Genomic DNA, 14,420 nt, shown 5'->3' on the forward strand with positions numbered 1-14,420 from the left:
GAGCTGAGGGACAGCGCCCAGGCCCAGAGTTCAGGCCCTCCTACCGGACCCCCCCCCAAAAAAAAACTTAAGTGGATATTGTTCAAAGTGGTAGTCATTCTGGAAGGTAGCACCCTGGAGAGACCTTAACTTATAAGGAAGGCACTATTTGGAGTGCTGGAAGCGTTCCATTTCCTGATGGGAGTGGTACGTATAGGGGGACTCATGTGTATATTTTGCCACTGGATTTTATACTTTCTAGTATGTGAGTCATTCCTCACCAAAAAGAAAAAAAGAATCTACCAAGTAAGTTCACTGATCATTGATGACTTCTTTAAAATCCATTATTTTTGCCAACTTCAAAAAAAAAATCTGTGAGAAAAAAACGGATTCTTTGCTCTGTTCATTATGAGAACAAAATCAAATGTGAATAATTTAGTGACGGGTTGAGGTTTGACATCTCAAAGCGTTTGGGGCCTAAATTTTTCAGAAGCTCTTGGTTTCACGGTTCACGTTGGCACTCCAGGGCTTCACACCATCAGAATTCAGATATCTGCACTTGGCAATTTTATATGTGGACGTCTACACGTCACATTCTAACAGCACATCAAAACTCATTACATCCAGAAGCAAGTTTGTTATCTCAAAATAGGCACCTTCTTAACCACCCGCCCCCACCAAATTCCTTCACCTTGTTCTATTTTTGTGTCAGAGAGTTTCTCTTTTTCTCATTACCCACTTGGAAATTTGTCTTTGAGTAACTCAGCTGTGCTTTCATACTGACTTTCCACATCTCTCATATCCTACTCTTGGCCACCCCTCCTATGAGCGTATTAGCAATGAACGCCTAATTAGTATTCTGGTTCCTGTCTCTGCCTCCACAGCACCACCGGGGAAATCTTCCCTCTGTGCTCCTGACAGTCCTCTGCTGCTGCAGCACAAAACCCGTCCTCAATGTGACATTCAAGGTCTCCTCTAGCCTCCTCTCCCCACGCCTCCACCGCAACCCTACTGTCCCTCTGCACCTCATCAGCACAGGAAGGGACCGGGCATATTCCTCCCCCACCACCCCTGCTCGTGCCTCGAATCCTTCCTTTCTATGATATCCAAATATTGCATACCCCCTAAAGACAAAACATTCACTGTCTCCCTGAGATGATTTCTGTGAAATGGTTTTCCCCATTGAAGTACCTGTGTGGTTCTATCAGTGGTCAGGCAGGTAATTCTCACCTATGCCAATGTCTCCCAGTGTTCGCTGCACCTTTTATATTGTGGTTTTGTTATCAGTGGTGGCACACGTCAGTTTATAAATACAATGCACCTTGATCATGCCACTCCTTCATCATTCTCTCCCAACCTTCCCAAAACCAGCCCTGTTCTCAATTCTTGGTTTCACAGAATACATATTAAGTATTATGGTTGCCTTCCTCTCTTCATTCATCCACCCTCCCTCCCCTTGACCTACTCATACCTTTAAAGTGCCAGTTTCCTGGTATTCATTTCATTGGACTATGAGTTTGTTTTCCTGAGGAATTTTACCATCCGAATTCTCCCCTGCAAATACCATACTTCAGTTAATACATCTGTGTACACTTGCATACAAACTGTGTCTGTTTAATTGTACACTTACGAATTAGTTTCTCATTTCCATGTGTGTAAGGCCTTGTCTTCACAAAGTAAAATAATAAAATTTCCAAGTTGAAAATTATATTAAGTGAAGTAAGCCAAGCCCAAAGAAACATAGGTCCCATGGTTCCCCTTATTTGCAATATCTAGTATATGTCTGAGTCAAGCAGAAAAGGTCAGATGAGGTGATGTTAGGGAAATAAACCCTAAGATATGTATTCAAATGTTTTCTTTCATGCGATTGTTTCTAACGCATTTATAAGATTATTTCTTTGTTGCTTTGTATGTCCTTCCCACACAGTATAACCTATGCTTTCACTGTATTTGATGTCGGTATAATTTGTGGAGGGGAAAGGGAAAAACAAGTCATTTAAACGGGGATACAGGTGGACCCATTGCGACAATGAGAAGTACAAGTTGTCATGTCGAAAACGAACTTTACAACTTCGGTGGGGAGGGGGCGGGGAGGATTGGGGAAGGGGGGGGATGTGAAGGGATGGGTAGGGGAAACAAAGGAGGAGGCTACAATGCTTGATAAGAAATGTACTCATTATCTTGCCCATGTAATTGTAACCCCTCTGTACAGTATTTTCACAATAAAAAAAATGTAAAAAAAAATTTCCAAGTTGATGAACTCCAAAGCCAAGTGTTATTTTTCTCTATGACTCAAGTGTCTCAATGAAGATCTGCTCAGAAGTCGAACTCACAAATTACTAAGTAAGAAACATCAGCAGGGAATCTGTGTTATGTTTGCATTGCATTTAAAATGTCCTTACTAGGATATATATCAACAATAGAATGATGATCTTTTATGTTTGCACAGGCTTTTATGCTCCACCTAAAGTATCTCCTGATTCCCCTACCTTTCAAGTGAAGACAACAGCTTTTATTGGGGTGATTTTTTTTTGGGGGGGGGGTCCAGTCATGGGGCCTGAACTCTGGGCCTGGGTGCTGTCCCTCAGCCCTTCAGCTCAAGGCTAGCACTCTACCACTTGAGCCACAGTGCCACTTCCGGCTTTTTTCTTTTTGCTTATGTGGTGCTGAGGAATCGAACCCAGGGCCTCAGGCACGCAAGGCAAGAGCTCTACCACTGAGCCACCTTCCCAGCCCTGGGGCCATTTAACAGAGCAAAGCCACATTCTGGAGACAGATAGTCCAATTTCCTTTGGAACAAAGAGACGAAGTTCTCCAACTCTGGCAGACCTGTTCACGTGATTACCTGACGCTGAATTACTTAACTTCTTGTGTAAAAAGATGGGGCTGCAGAGGTGCCCACCTCCTATGTGTTGTGAAGATGATTTGAGGAAATGCCAGGCATCAGGTGCTATGCAGAGAAGAAAGTCATCAGGGGCAGAACTCCCATGCTGCACCCAGAACCTCCCCCTACACCTCACCCCCACTACGCCCCCCACTGCTCCCACCGCACCCCTCCATCCCCACCGTGTGGGCCTCCCCACTCCCGGCTGGCCAGTCACCCCCTGACCTGGGCCGCCCTCTCGCTGGACCAGACACCCCTCCACCACTAATGGGATCCTGGCTGCACAAGGCCTCTGTCGGCTCTGCAGGCCGGGGAGACAGCGCCCTCCAGCGGCCACCTGCGGAGCAGCACCTGCTGCCCTGTCCAGGGGGGCGGGCGGGCCCAGAGCCTGGCCAGGCAGCTCCCCCTCCGGGTACAGGGCCCCACCCGGCCTCCCTGCCGTGCCAGGTGCCCTCCTCACCAGTCGCTCTGAGATGAGGGTGAAGTTGGTCCAGACTGCCTCCAACTGAGAGCCTCCAACCTCTGCCTCCAGGACCGCGGGGGCCATGGAGTGGCGGGCGTTGGGCGCAGTCAGGGTGGGAGCCAAGGCCAGGCTGGGCCTGCCAACCCTCAGCCTTGCTGGCCCCGCTGACCCAGCGACCCTACGACCCCGGCCCCGCGCAGAGCAGCGGGTGACCCACAAGCTCTGTGCTCTGCTCCCTGGAGAGCCAATGAAGGGCGGCCTGGAGCATAAGGCAACATTCACACCCAGCACCTAGGACAACGGAATGACTCACACTAACACCACACACACAATCACACACACCACACACAGTCACACTCCACACACCACGCACACCACACATGCTCAATCACACCACACATACCACACCCTCACACTCAATTACACCACACACACGCTCACTCACACACCATACACCACTCACACCACACACCACACACGCTATCATTCAATCACACCACCCATTATACTCACACCACATACGTTCACACTCACAATCACACTACACACGCTCTCAAATCACACCACCCACACATCACACACGCTCATACACCACACACCACACACCATACACGCTCACTCACATACACCACACACGATCACACCACACCACACCTACAGCACTCACACCATACTCAGTCATACCAAACTCACATCACACAGTCATACCACACCACTCACACTCACACTCACCATACACCAAAAATACCACACACTATACGCTCACACTCAATCACACCACACACACCACACTCACACTCAATCACACACACCACACATGCTTGCTCACAATCACACCATTCATACACCACACTCACACCACATGCTCACACTCATACCACACCACACACACCACACACGCTCAATCACATCACACACACACACACCACACACACTCAATCACATCACACACACACCACTCACGCTCAAACACACCACACACCACCCACACTCACACTCGCACACACCACACACACACACACACACACAACCCCCTGGTCTGTCACCTTGAGCTGAAGAGCGCAGAGACAGCACCCAAGCCCAGAGTTCAAGCCCCACAACTGACCCCTCCAAAAAAATATCCTGAACTGAACATAGCATATATGTATATATGTGAAATAACATGGCAAAGTTCCTTTGTGTAATACTCACTTAAAAAAATGAATGAAAGGAAAGTAATATAGGCTCTTCTGGGTGATCAGGTACTAGCAGGAGGGAAGAGGGCCAAGGAGAGGGCAAATTAAGTACTTTACACATGTATGAAAATAGAATAAAACTTATTTTCAACGATTTGTATGCATGTATGGAAATGTCTGAGAGCTAATATAGTAGAAACCAGGCACTGGTGGCTCACGCCTGTAATCCTAGCTACTCAAGAGGCTGAGATCTGAGGATCGAGATTCAAAGCCAGCCTGGGCAAGGGAAGTCCCTGACACTCTATCACCAATTAACTACCAGAAAACTGGAAGTGGTGCTGTGGCTCAAGTGGTAGAGCTCTAGCATTAAGCTGAAGAGCTCAGGGATGGTGCACAGACCCAGAGTTCAAGTCCCACAACTGACAAAAAAAAATAAAGAAAAAAAAGACAGTACATATGGCTTTAAATCTAATATATTAAACTTTATTCTTAGGAGTAAATAACCAAGCATTTCTCAGTTTTCTGAGGTCTCTTTAGCAGTATAATAATTTCAGTAGTTCATCTAGACATAAAAAGTCAAAGTTTATTCCATAAATAAGAACACAATTTAATCCAAAATTACTAAGACTCTTAAATGCCATCTTATTTTCCTATAGCTATGATGGTATTTTTTCCTCCAAGACTGAATAAATAATACTAAACTAAGTGGATATCCAATGACTCACCTGTACACTTGAAAATTTCACTTTTGGATTGTTATCTATCTCCCATAAGCCTTCATTGAAACCTTTTTGTTTATTTGGTTTGCCATACTTTTCCTTATTTTCTGAGTAAGGAAATATATCCTTTGGTCCTAAAAAAGCACTAAAACAGAAGAAGATAATAAGTGCAATGCAACCTCAAATAAATATATACATAGTACATTACTAAAATAACACTATTATAGGATGCATTTCATAAAATACAAATTAAAGGGAAGACAAGGATATAAAGTCTGATGAATTCATTTCAATGAACACAATCTCACCAAGACATGAGAAGGCTCTAAGTACTGGCAGAACAAATGTTGGAAAAGTCTTTTTGGGGGGAGTATGTATGCAGATATTTTGGCTTGAACTCAGAGCCTCCCACTATTGCTTAGCTTTTTTACTTAAGGCTACAGTCACTCTACTACAGCCATAGTTCCACTTCCAGCTTGGAACACAAGAGAGCCACACAGACTTTTCTTCCAGGCTGGCTTAGAATTTTGATCCTCATATCTCAGGCTGAATAGCTAGGAGTATAGGTGTGAAACACCAGCCACCTAGCTTCTAAAAGATTTTTAGGTTCCATTTCTTTGCAGAACAATAAATGTTTTCTGTTTAGAGGTAGGGATAAAGTAGGCTATATTTTATTCCAAATACTACTGTTTTTTTTCGCTTACAGTACTAAGGATTGCATCCAGGGTCTCACAGAAACAAGTCAAGCACTAAACCACAGAACTACATGTCAATCTGATATACTTTATTAATTCAGTAATGAGTTCCTAGATCCATAACACCATCTCATTTACATAAACTTTTTTTTTGGTACTGATCCTGGGCCTTGAACTCAGAGCCTGGGCACTGTCCCTGAACTTTTGTGCCCAAGGCTACAGCTTTAGACCACTTGAGGCATAGCTCCACTGGTTACTGAAAATGGGATTCTCATGAACTTTTGAGCCCAGACTGGCTAAGAACCTCAATTCTCAGATTTCAACCTCATGTGGCTATTAGAGGCAGGAATCAACAGCACCTGGTCTCATTCAGTTTAATTAAACAGGCTTTTCAGGCCCATAGTTCAAGCCCCATGAACGACAAAAAACAAAAAACAAAACAAAAAAAAACTTCCCCCCCAAACTGGACAAAGCCAGGCTGGGGAGAAAAAAATCACCAAGTCTGAATAAACAGCAAAGAGATGGTCTGAAAGCATGGTTCAAGTGGTAGAGAACCAGCCAAGCAAACGAACCAGGCTCAACGCCTCAAAGCTCAAGCTCAAACTCTAGTACTGTGAAAAAACAGAAAGTACCTAATTTAAACATCATTATATACTTCTAATTAAATATGAACAGATTTTCATGTCAGTAATTATTTAATACATTTTGCTAAATGGATCTATCAATCTATTGTTTGAGCACTTTTTCTGTGCCAATAGTGAGGGCTTGAACTCAAGGCAAGGCTTCATACTCTTGCTGTCTTTTTTCTGCTCACAGCTGGTGTTCCATCACTTGAGTCACACACTCCAATCTGCTTTTCTGCTGGTTAATTGGGATTCCCAAGCACTTTTCTTTGGGCTTCAAACCAAGATACTCAGATCTCAGTTCTCCTAAGTAGCCAGGAGGCTGCAATATTTTAAGAGTCTGGGACCAGTGGCTCATGCCTGTAATCTAGCTACTCAGGAGGCTCAGTCTGATGTTGGTTTGAAGCCAGCCAGGCAGAAAATCCAAGGGACTCTCCGATTAACGAGCAAAATCCTGGAAGTGCAGGTGTAGCTCAAGTAGTAGCACACACCAGGCCACTGAAAAAGCCAAGCAAGAGTATAAGACCTTGAATTCAATATTCAGCATCAGCACACACAAAAAAATAAAATAAATATTGTAACAGTAAATATACTGTTCAGTGTTTGATCTTCACAATCAATTCCAAGTATAGGTGGGGTAAAGAATATGCTCAAGACTGATAAGTCAAAAACAAAGCTGATGAACAAAAGAACTGTCCACAGGGATACAATCCCCTAAGATTCCTGAATAGTACATAAATTAGCCCAGAGACCGCACCGCTAGTTACCAAGGAACACCTTATGGTGGCTGTGGCTATGGTTTTCTCTTAGAAATGTTCCATTTTCAAATGGCCTACAAAAAGTGTTTTATATGCAAAATGGAAATAGGACATAATCTAATTACATTTTGATAGCAAATACAAAAAAATTGTGAAGCCAGGAACCCATGGATCACACCTGTAATCTAGCTATTCAGGAGGCTGAGATCTGAGGTTCATGGTTAGAACCCAGCTCAAGCAGAAAAGGCCATGAAACACTTATCTGCAATTAACTATCCAAAAGGTAGAAGTGAAACTGTGGCTCAAGTAGCTGAGCACCAGCCTTGTACCAAAAACAAAAACACTAAAGGAAAATGCCTAGGCCCTGAGTTAAAGTGCTGGTACCAGCTCGAGAAAGAGATTAAAGGGAGGAAAGAAGGGAGGAAAGGGAAGAAGGAAAGAAGAGAGGGGAGGGAGAGAGGAAAGGGAGAGAGAAAGGAAGGAATGAAGGAAGGAAAATTGTGAAAGTTCAGAGGAAAAAAAATCAGAACACAACAGGTTTAGAAATTCTAAAATATAAAAATATTATTCTTTCTCTTTAGTGGTTAAATTGTAGAACTTTCCTTTTATTATTTGCTTTTTAAAAGCAATGAGAAAATTAAGCAGTAAATTCCAAATCTAACAGTAAACTTATGTGGATTGAAGTTCTTTTGCAAATATATAGAAAAGCAGTTATGTCTCAGATTTTACCTTTTTACTAAACAGTATGGATGCCCATAAGAAAGCCCACACAAAGTCACCACAAACTTAGAACTTTTTTTTTTTTTTTTGGGGTCCAGTCATAGGGCCTGAACTCTGAGCCTGGGCGCTGCACTTGAGCCATAGTGCCACTTCCGGCTTTTTTCTTTTTGCTTATGTGGTACTAGGGAATCGAACCTAGGGCCTCAGGCATGCAAGGCAAGCACTCTACCACTGAGCCATCTTCCCAGCCCAAACTTAGAACTTTTAAGTCAAACCAAAGGGGCCATAATCAAAATATGAAGGCCTATCAGAGACAAGGACATCAAGATCAAGTCATTTATCTTTGTTAAGTAGTATTTTCTAAACAAAACGTTTCATTTTCAACTTATCAACTCTAACTTGCTGCTTCATTTACCTATTATAAAATCACAAAATATGAAACAAATCTGAAAAAGGATGTTTACTAAAATTTTATAACAAGTCAGGCACGAGTGATTCATACCTGTAATCCTAACATGTTGGGAAGGTAAGTAAAATTTTATAACAAGTCAGGCACGAGTGATTCATACCTGTAATCCTAACATGTTGGGAAGGTAAGAGCTGAGGATCATGAGACTTTTAACTGCCAAAAATTCCGAAGTGGAACTACAGCTCAGATGGTAAAGTACAAGCCATGAGCAAAAAAAAAAAAAAAAAAAAAAAAAAAAGAGAGAGAGAGAGAGAGAGAGAGAGAGAGAGAGAGAGAGAGAGAAATCAGAGACAGTGCCCTAGCCCTGAGTGAAGGCCCAGGCTTGGCTCAATAAATAAATAGATGCTATGACAGTAAAAGGTAGAATGTTGGGGAAAAACGACCGGCAGAAGGAGAAAGGACAAGCTGGGTGCCAGTGGCTACGCCTGTAATCCCAGATCCTCAGGAGGCTGAGATCTGAGGATTACAGTTCAAAGCCAGCCCAGGCCAAAAAGTCTATTGAGACTCTAATCTCCAATAAATCAGCAAAAAATTGGAGTAACACTGTGGCTCCAGTGGCAGAACATTAGCCTTGAGTTGAAGAGCTAAGGGACAGAGCCCAGGCCCAGAGTTCAAGTCCCACAACTGACCCCCCCCCAAAAAAAGGAACATAATTTCAACAATGTACATTATATGCATGTATGAAAATACAACTATGAAATCTCTGTAAATTTACAGTAATTAAAAATTATATGCATATGTGTACACCGTTATATGTTATAGACCGTGATAGACAATTTGCTCCAGGAAAGTTAGAATGAACTTGTGACTTTAAATGAGCATCATTATTCCAAAATACTGTGAAATTTGGGAAATTATGTAATCACTTAATCACAATTAAAAAAAAAAAAGAACCTCGGGGAAGGTAGGGAGGTAAGGATGGTAGGGGGAAAACAATGGAGGGGGTAGCAATGCTCAATAGGAAGTGTACTCGCTCCCTTGCTCATGTAACTGTAACCCTCTGTATAGTATCTTCACAATAAAAAATTAAAAAAAATTATATGCATACTATACACTACATATACTATATAGTATTTTTTAAGTTTCTAAAGTTGAACATTAATAAGAGACAAAAGCAGCAAAGTATGACTAAATTTTCAAGAGTTTGGAGAGTTCGAAGACATTCTCTCAATTAGCAAAACTAGTCAGCAAAATTCAAACTGAGCTGATCTAAACTTAGTAACACTACAATAACAGCCTTAGAAAAAAAATATGCAATGTTACTATTAATTTATAAATCCCAGCAAGTATTGCTCCCAAAACAAGTCTTTCAAAGCCATACAATTCTTACTGGCATTTTATTCAACACATACTTAGCATTAGTCTAAGTAATTATTATTATTATTTTTTAATTGTATTTTATTTTATTTGAGAACATACTGTACAGAGGGGCTACAATTACATGGGCAGGATAATGCATACATTTCTTACCAAGCATTGCAGGCTCCTCCTTTGTTTACCCTTCACTTCCCTTAAGTAATTATTTATGAAAGCACCTTAGCTGTGGCCTAAAGTTCTAAGATAGAAGATATCCCTATTTTACAAATTCAGAAGGACACAAAGGTAAGTAATTTGCTGAAAGTCACATAAAATAGGCAAATGTGACTGCTGTAATCTACTTGTATTAAATCCTGTGTCAAGTGTTACAAAGCAAATTCATCATCAACCCATGACTTTACTCTCCAAGCTTTTGGGAGGTACTGACTTTGCAAATGTAAATGGTATACTTAAAAGAACACTGATAATAGCTGGGCACCAGTGGCTCCTGCCTATAATCCTGGTTACTAAGTAAGCTGAGAGGATGAGAGCTGAGGACCACAATTTGAAGCCAGACCAGCAGGCAAGTCTATAGAACTCTGACCTCCAGAAATGAATCTATGGCTCAAGTGGTAGAGTGCTAACCTTGAATAGAACACCCCAGCCCTCAGTTCAAGCTCTAGGACTAGCAAAAAAACAAAACAAAACAAAAAACACTGAAGATCAAAAACATTAAAGTATACTTTGAAATAAAAATGCCACTAAATTTTTATGAAACAAGTAGTTTTTTTTTTTTTGGGGGGGGAGGTCGTGGGGCTTGAACTCAGAGCTTGGGCGCTGTCCCTCAGCTCTTCAACTCAAGGCTAGAGCTCTACCACTTACGCTACAGTGCCACTTCCAGTTTTTTGGTGGTTTATTGGAGATAAGATTTTCACAGACTTGGGGCTGGGAAGGTGGCTTAGTGGTAGAGCACTTGCCTTGCAATGCATGAGGCCCTGTGTTTGATTCCTGAGCACCACATAAGCAAAAAGAAAAAAAGCCAGAAGTAGCGCTGTGGCTCAATTGGTAGAGCGCTAGCCTTGAGCTGAAGAGCTGAGGAACAGCGCCCAAGCCCAGAGTTCAGGCCCCACGACCTGACCCTCCCCCCCCCAAAAAAAAAGATTTTCATGGACTTGCCTGCCTGGGCTGGCTTTGAACCACGATTCTCAGATCTCAGCCTCCTGAGTAGCTAGGATTACAGGTGTGAGCCACCGGCACCCAGCTTAAAGCAGGTATTTTTAAATTTGAATATATCTTAATTTCCTTTATTTTGGTCAGTCATGGGCCTGAACTCTGGGCCTGGGCGTTGTCCCTCAGCTCTTCAGTTCAAGGCTAGCTACCGTTTGAACCACAGCGCCACTTCCAGCTTTTTTTGCTTAGGTGGTGCTTAAGTGGTGCTGAGGAACCCAGGGCCTCATGCAGGCAAGGACTCTAGCACTGAGCTACCTTCCCAGGCCTTAATTTCTTGATTATTAATAGCCTCGTTTTTTTTCCCCCTTAACCATCTTAATACCTAATTAACCAAGTAATACCTAATCAGTTTAGGTACCCAGTGTAATGCTGTGATTTAAATACAGACTTTGGGCTACATATGCTTCTAAGTGGTAACACTGCTCAGCAAGTTCAAGACCCTAGGTTTAATCTTCAGCATTGAAAATAAAAGTTCTCCATTTTTTAATGTTGGGGAAAGAATAGTCACTTTTAAATTTAAAATAGTAACCTAATGCTGGAGGTTTTAGCTCACTGAAGGAGCACTTGCCTTGTATGAACTAGGACCTCATTGGATCTCCAAGACTGTTAAAAGAAAAAAAAGAAGTAACAATGGTCTACATAAGTGCCCTATAAAACTGTAAGAATGTGTATATATATATACATACGCGTATATGAATATTTTACAAAATGCCTTAAAATCAGAGAAATCAGAAGTAATTTTTTTTTTTTGGGGGGGGAGGGAGGTCTGGTCATGGGGCCTGAACTCTGGACCTGGGTGCTGTCCCTCAGCTCTTCAGCTCAAGGCTAGCACTCTTCCACTTGAGCCACAGCACCATTTCCAGCTTTTTTCTTTTTGATTATGTGGTGATGAGGAATCGAACCCAGGGCCTCGGCCTCATGCATGCAAGGCAAGTGCTCTACCACTGAGCCACCTTTCCAGCCCACTCAGAAAGAATTTTTTAAAGTTACAAAAATAAAAAATTGGAGACTGGGAATGTAGCTTAGTGGTAGAGTGCGTGCCTAGCATGCCATGATGCCTTGGGTTTGATTCCTCAGTACCACATAAAAAAGCAAGAATTAGCGCTGTGGCTCTAGTGACTGTAGGGTGCTAGTCTTAAACAAAAAAGCTAAGGGACAGTGCCCAGGCCCTGAGTTCAAGCCCCAAACTGCCTCCCTTCCCCTCCAAAGAAAATTCAACTAATGCCAGCTACATTTAATACAGTATTTGTAAATTTGGTATGGCTCAGGATCATCCCCAAGGCTTGTTAGATTGTTGAACTCCATAGCTTACAGACTGACTCAGAAAGTCTTGGATAAGCCCTAAGAAATGTTTCTTTAGGGGCTGGGAAGGTGGCTCAGTGGTAGAGCGCTTGCCTTGCATGCATGAGGCCCTGGGTTCAATTCCTCAGCATCACATAAAAAGAAAAAAACCAAAGTGGCACTGTGGCTCAAGTGGTAGAGTGCTAGCCTTGAGCTGAAGAGCTGAGGGACAGCACCCAGGCCCAGAGTTCAGGCCGCTCCCCACAAAAAAGATGCATTGTACTTACAAATTTATCAATTTGTTGAATTGAAATCCCTTTGTACAACTAAAGACAATTTTTTTAAGTTTCAAAAAAATAATAATTTGTGGTATTTTATAATACCACTAACATGAAATGGCCAGAAATGGTGATTCAACCGTGTAGATTAGTGGTTGTTTAGAACTGAAGAGAATGGAATGATCATGAATACAAGAAACTGCTAAAATCTAATGAAATTCATATTAAAATCAACTTAGTGGTATACATTTTGTGTATATTATCACAGCGAAACATAACTGTTGAAAAAATTATGTGAGAGCTAGGATAATGGTACAGCAGTATAATCCTAGTTACTGGAGGGGCAGGTAGGACTGTAGTCCAAGACTAGCCTGAGGCAAAAATACAACTCCCTTTCCAAAAACAACCAGAATTTAAAAGGGCTGAAGGATAACTGATTAGTAAGCAGGAGGCTGAGTTCAAACCTCAGTACCACACATACACATTAATAACTGAAAGCTGGTTGCTAAGAAACATTAAATCAGACATTGTCATTGTAGCCATTTCTAGGAAAATAATTATAATTAGAAGAGGAATACCAAGCTTTGTTTCTCTTCATCCCAAATAAGCAAGCCTAAGCTACAGAAATTATTTTAAGTTCAAAACCAGTCAAATTATATAGTACTTAGAAGGCTACTAAATGATAGGTATATACAAATATAATCATTGGAAACCCATGAGATAGCTCCCAGAAAATCTTATGCATGTAAAAGTAACAGCTCAATTTTCAGCTAATTTTTGAAAAATTAAAATTGTCTCACCAAATCAGTTTGTGCCCATATCCACTAGGGACAGTAGAACAAGTCAGAGTGGCTCTACTACCCATAAGCCTCTAGTACACTCAAAGGAACTGTCCAGATTTCATCTGCTCATATTTCGTACAATATAGCCTAAGGCCTAAAGCATAATATAAGATAATCCTTATGGAAATCACTTAGTTGGGCCAGGCACTGGTGGCTCACGCCTGTAATCCTAGCTACTCAGGACGCTGAGATCTAAGGATCGAGGTTCAAAGCCAGCCCAGGCAGGAAACTCCATGAGACTCTTAGCTCCAATAAACCACTAGAAAACCGGAAGTGGCACTGTGGCTTAAGCGGTAGAGTGCCAGCCTTGAGCTGAAGAGCACAGGGACAGAGTTTAGGCCCAGAGTTCAAGCCCCATGACTGACAAAAAAAAAAAAAAAGAAATCACTTAGTTGGGCCAGAGGCATGACTCAATGGTAGAGCACCTGCCTACCAAGTACAGGACACTGAATTCAAATCCCAGAATGGGGGGGGAGGGGGGAAGAAAGTCCATGTAATTTTACTGAACAGAAATATTGAATGTCCTGTAAAAACTTCCCATACAAACTTTCCACCATTCTTTTGCTTCCTTCCCTGATTAAGAAAATTAAACTTTCAATCAAAATTAAACCTACAGTGCCTTTACTATCTAAAAGTAAAAGATACATAGTGCTTCCTCAACACAAAGAGGTAGCTTGAAAATTTATTCTAAAGTTCAAAAATAATTTTAAAGTTTTGTATTTCTTTCCTATTCCTCTTTAAATTAATCTCTACTTTTTCATTTTATGCACAATCCTGAAACTTCTAATTTGCATCTAAAAGCTAACAGGACTTACATCTCATGAGTTCCAAAAAAGAAAATGGGTAGTTTGTTTGTAGGTAGTTTTACAGCTCCATCAGGAACTTCATCTACCTAAAAGAAACATTAAAAAAAAAACTACCATCATTCAGTCATATACACTTCAACACATCTGAATAAGTTGATAACATATTCAAGACAGCTGAAGATATAAAATCAGACATTTTACA

The 14,420-nt window shown here is 41.7% G+C and overlaps 1 protein-coding gene across 24 annotated transcripts in view; it reads right to left on the bottom strand.

Moving 5' to 3' along the window:
- Positions 1 to 14,420, bottom strand: part of LOC138810943 (hepatoma-derived growth factor-related protein 2-like) — a 289,960-nt gene that overhangs the window by 212,403 nt on the left and 63,137 nt on the right. Inside the window, exons 2-6 of one of the 24 annotated variants that reach the window (XR_011367276.1) lie at positions 14,228 to 14,304; positions 5,227 to 5,365; positions 3,324 to 3,617; positions 2,882 to 2,929; positions 1,451 to 1,533 (exon numbers count right to left, since the gene is read on the bottom strand). The exons of 22 other annotated variants lie outside the window; for them this stretch is intronic. Coding sequence is in view for 1 of the 2 variants with exons in the window: in XM_069998352.1 (XP_069854453.1) it covers positions 2,885 to 2,929; positions 3,324 to 3,617; positions 5,227 to 5,365; positions 14,228 to 14,304 (555 nt within the window). In the remaining variant the exon portion in view is untranslated. One more of the 24 variants, XM_069998352.1, reaches the window with a different exon arrangement.

This window comes from Dipodomys merriami, unplaced genomic scaffold (assembly GCF_024711535.1).
Source record: "Dipodomys merriami isolate MVZ:Mamm:240054 unplaced genomic scaffold, mDipMer1.0.p SCAF_512, whole genome shotgun sequence".
NCBI classification, from domain to species: Eukaryota; Metazoa; Chordata; class Mammalia; order Rodentia; family Heteromyidae; genus Dipodomys; species Dipodomys merriami.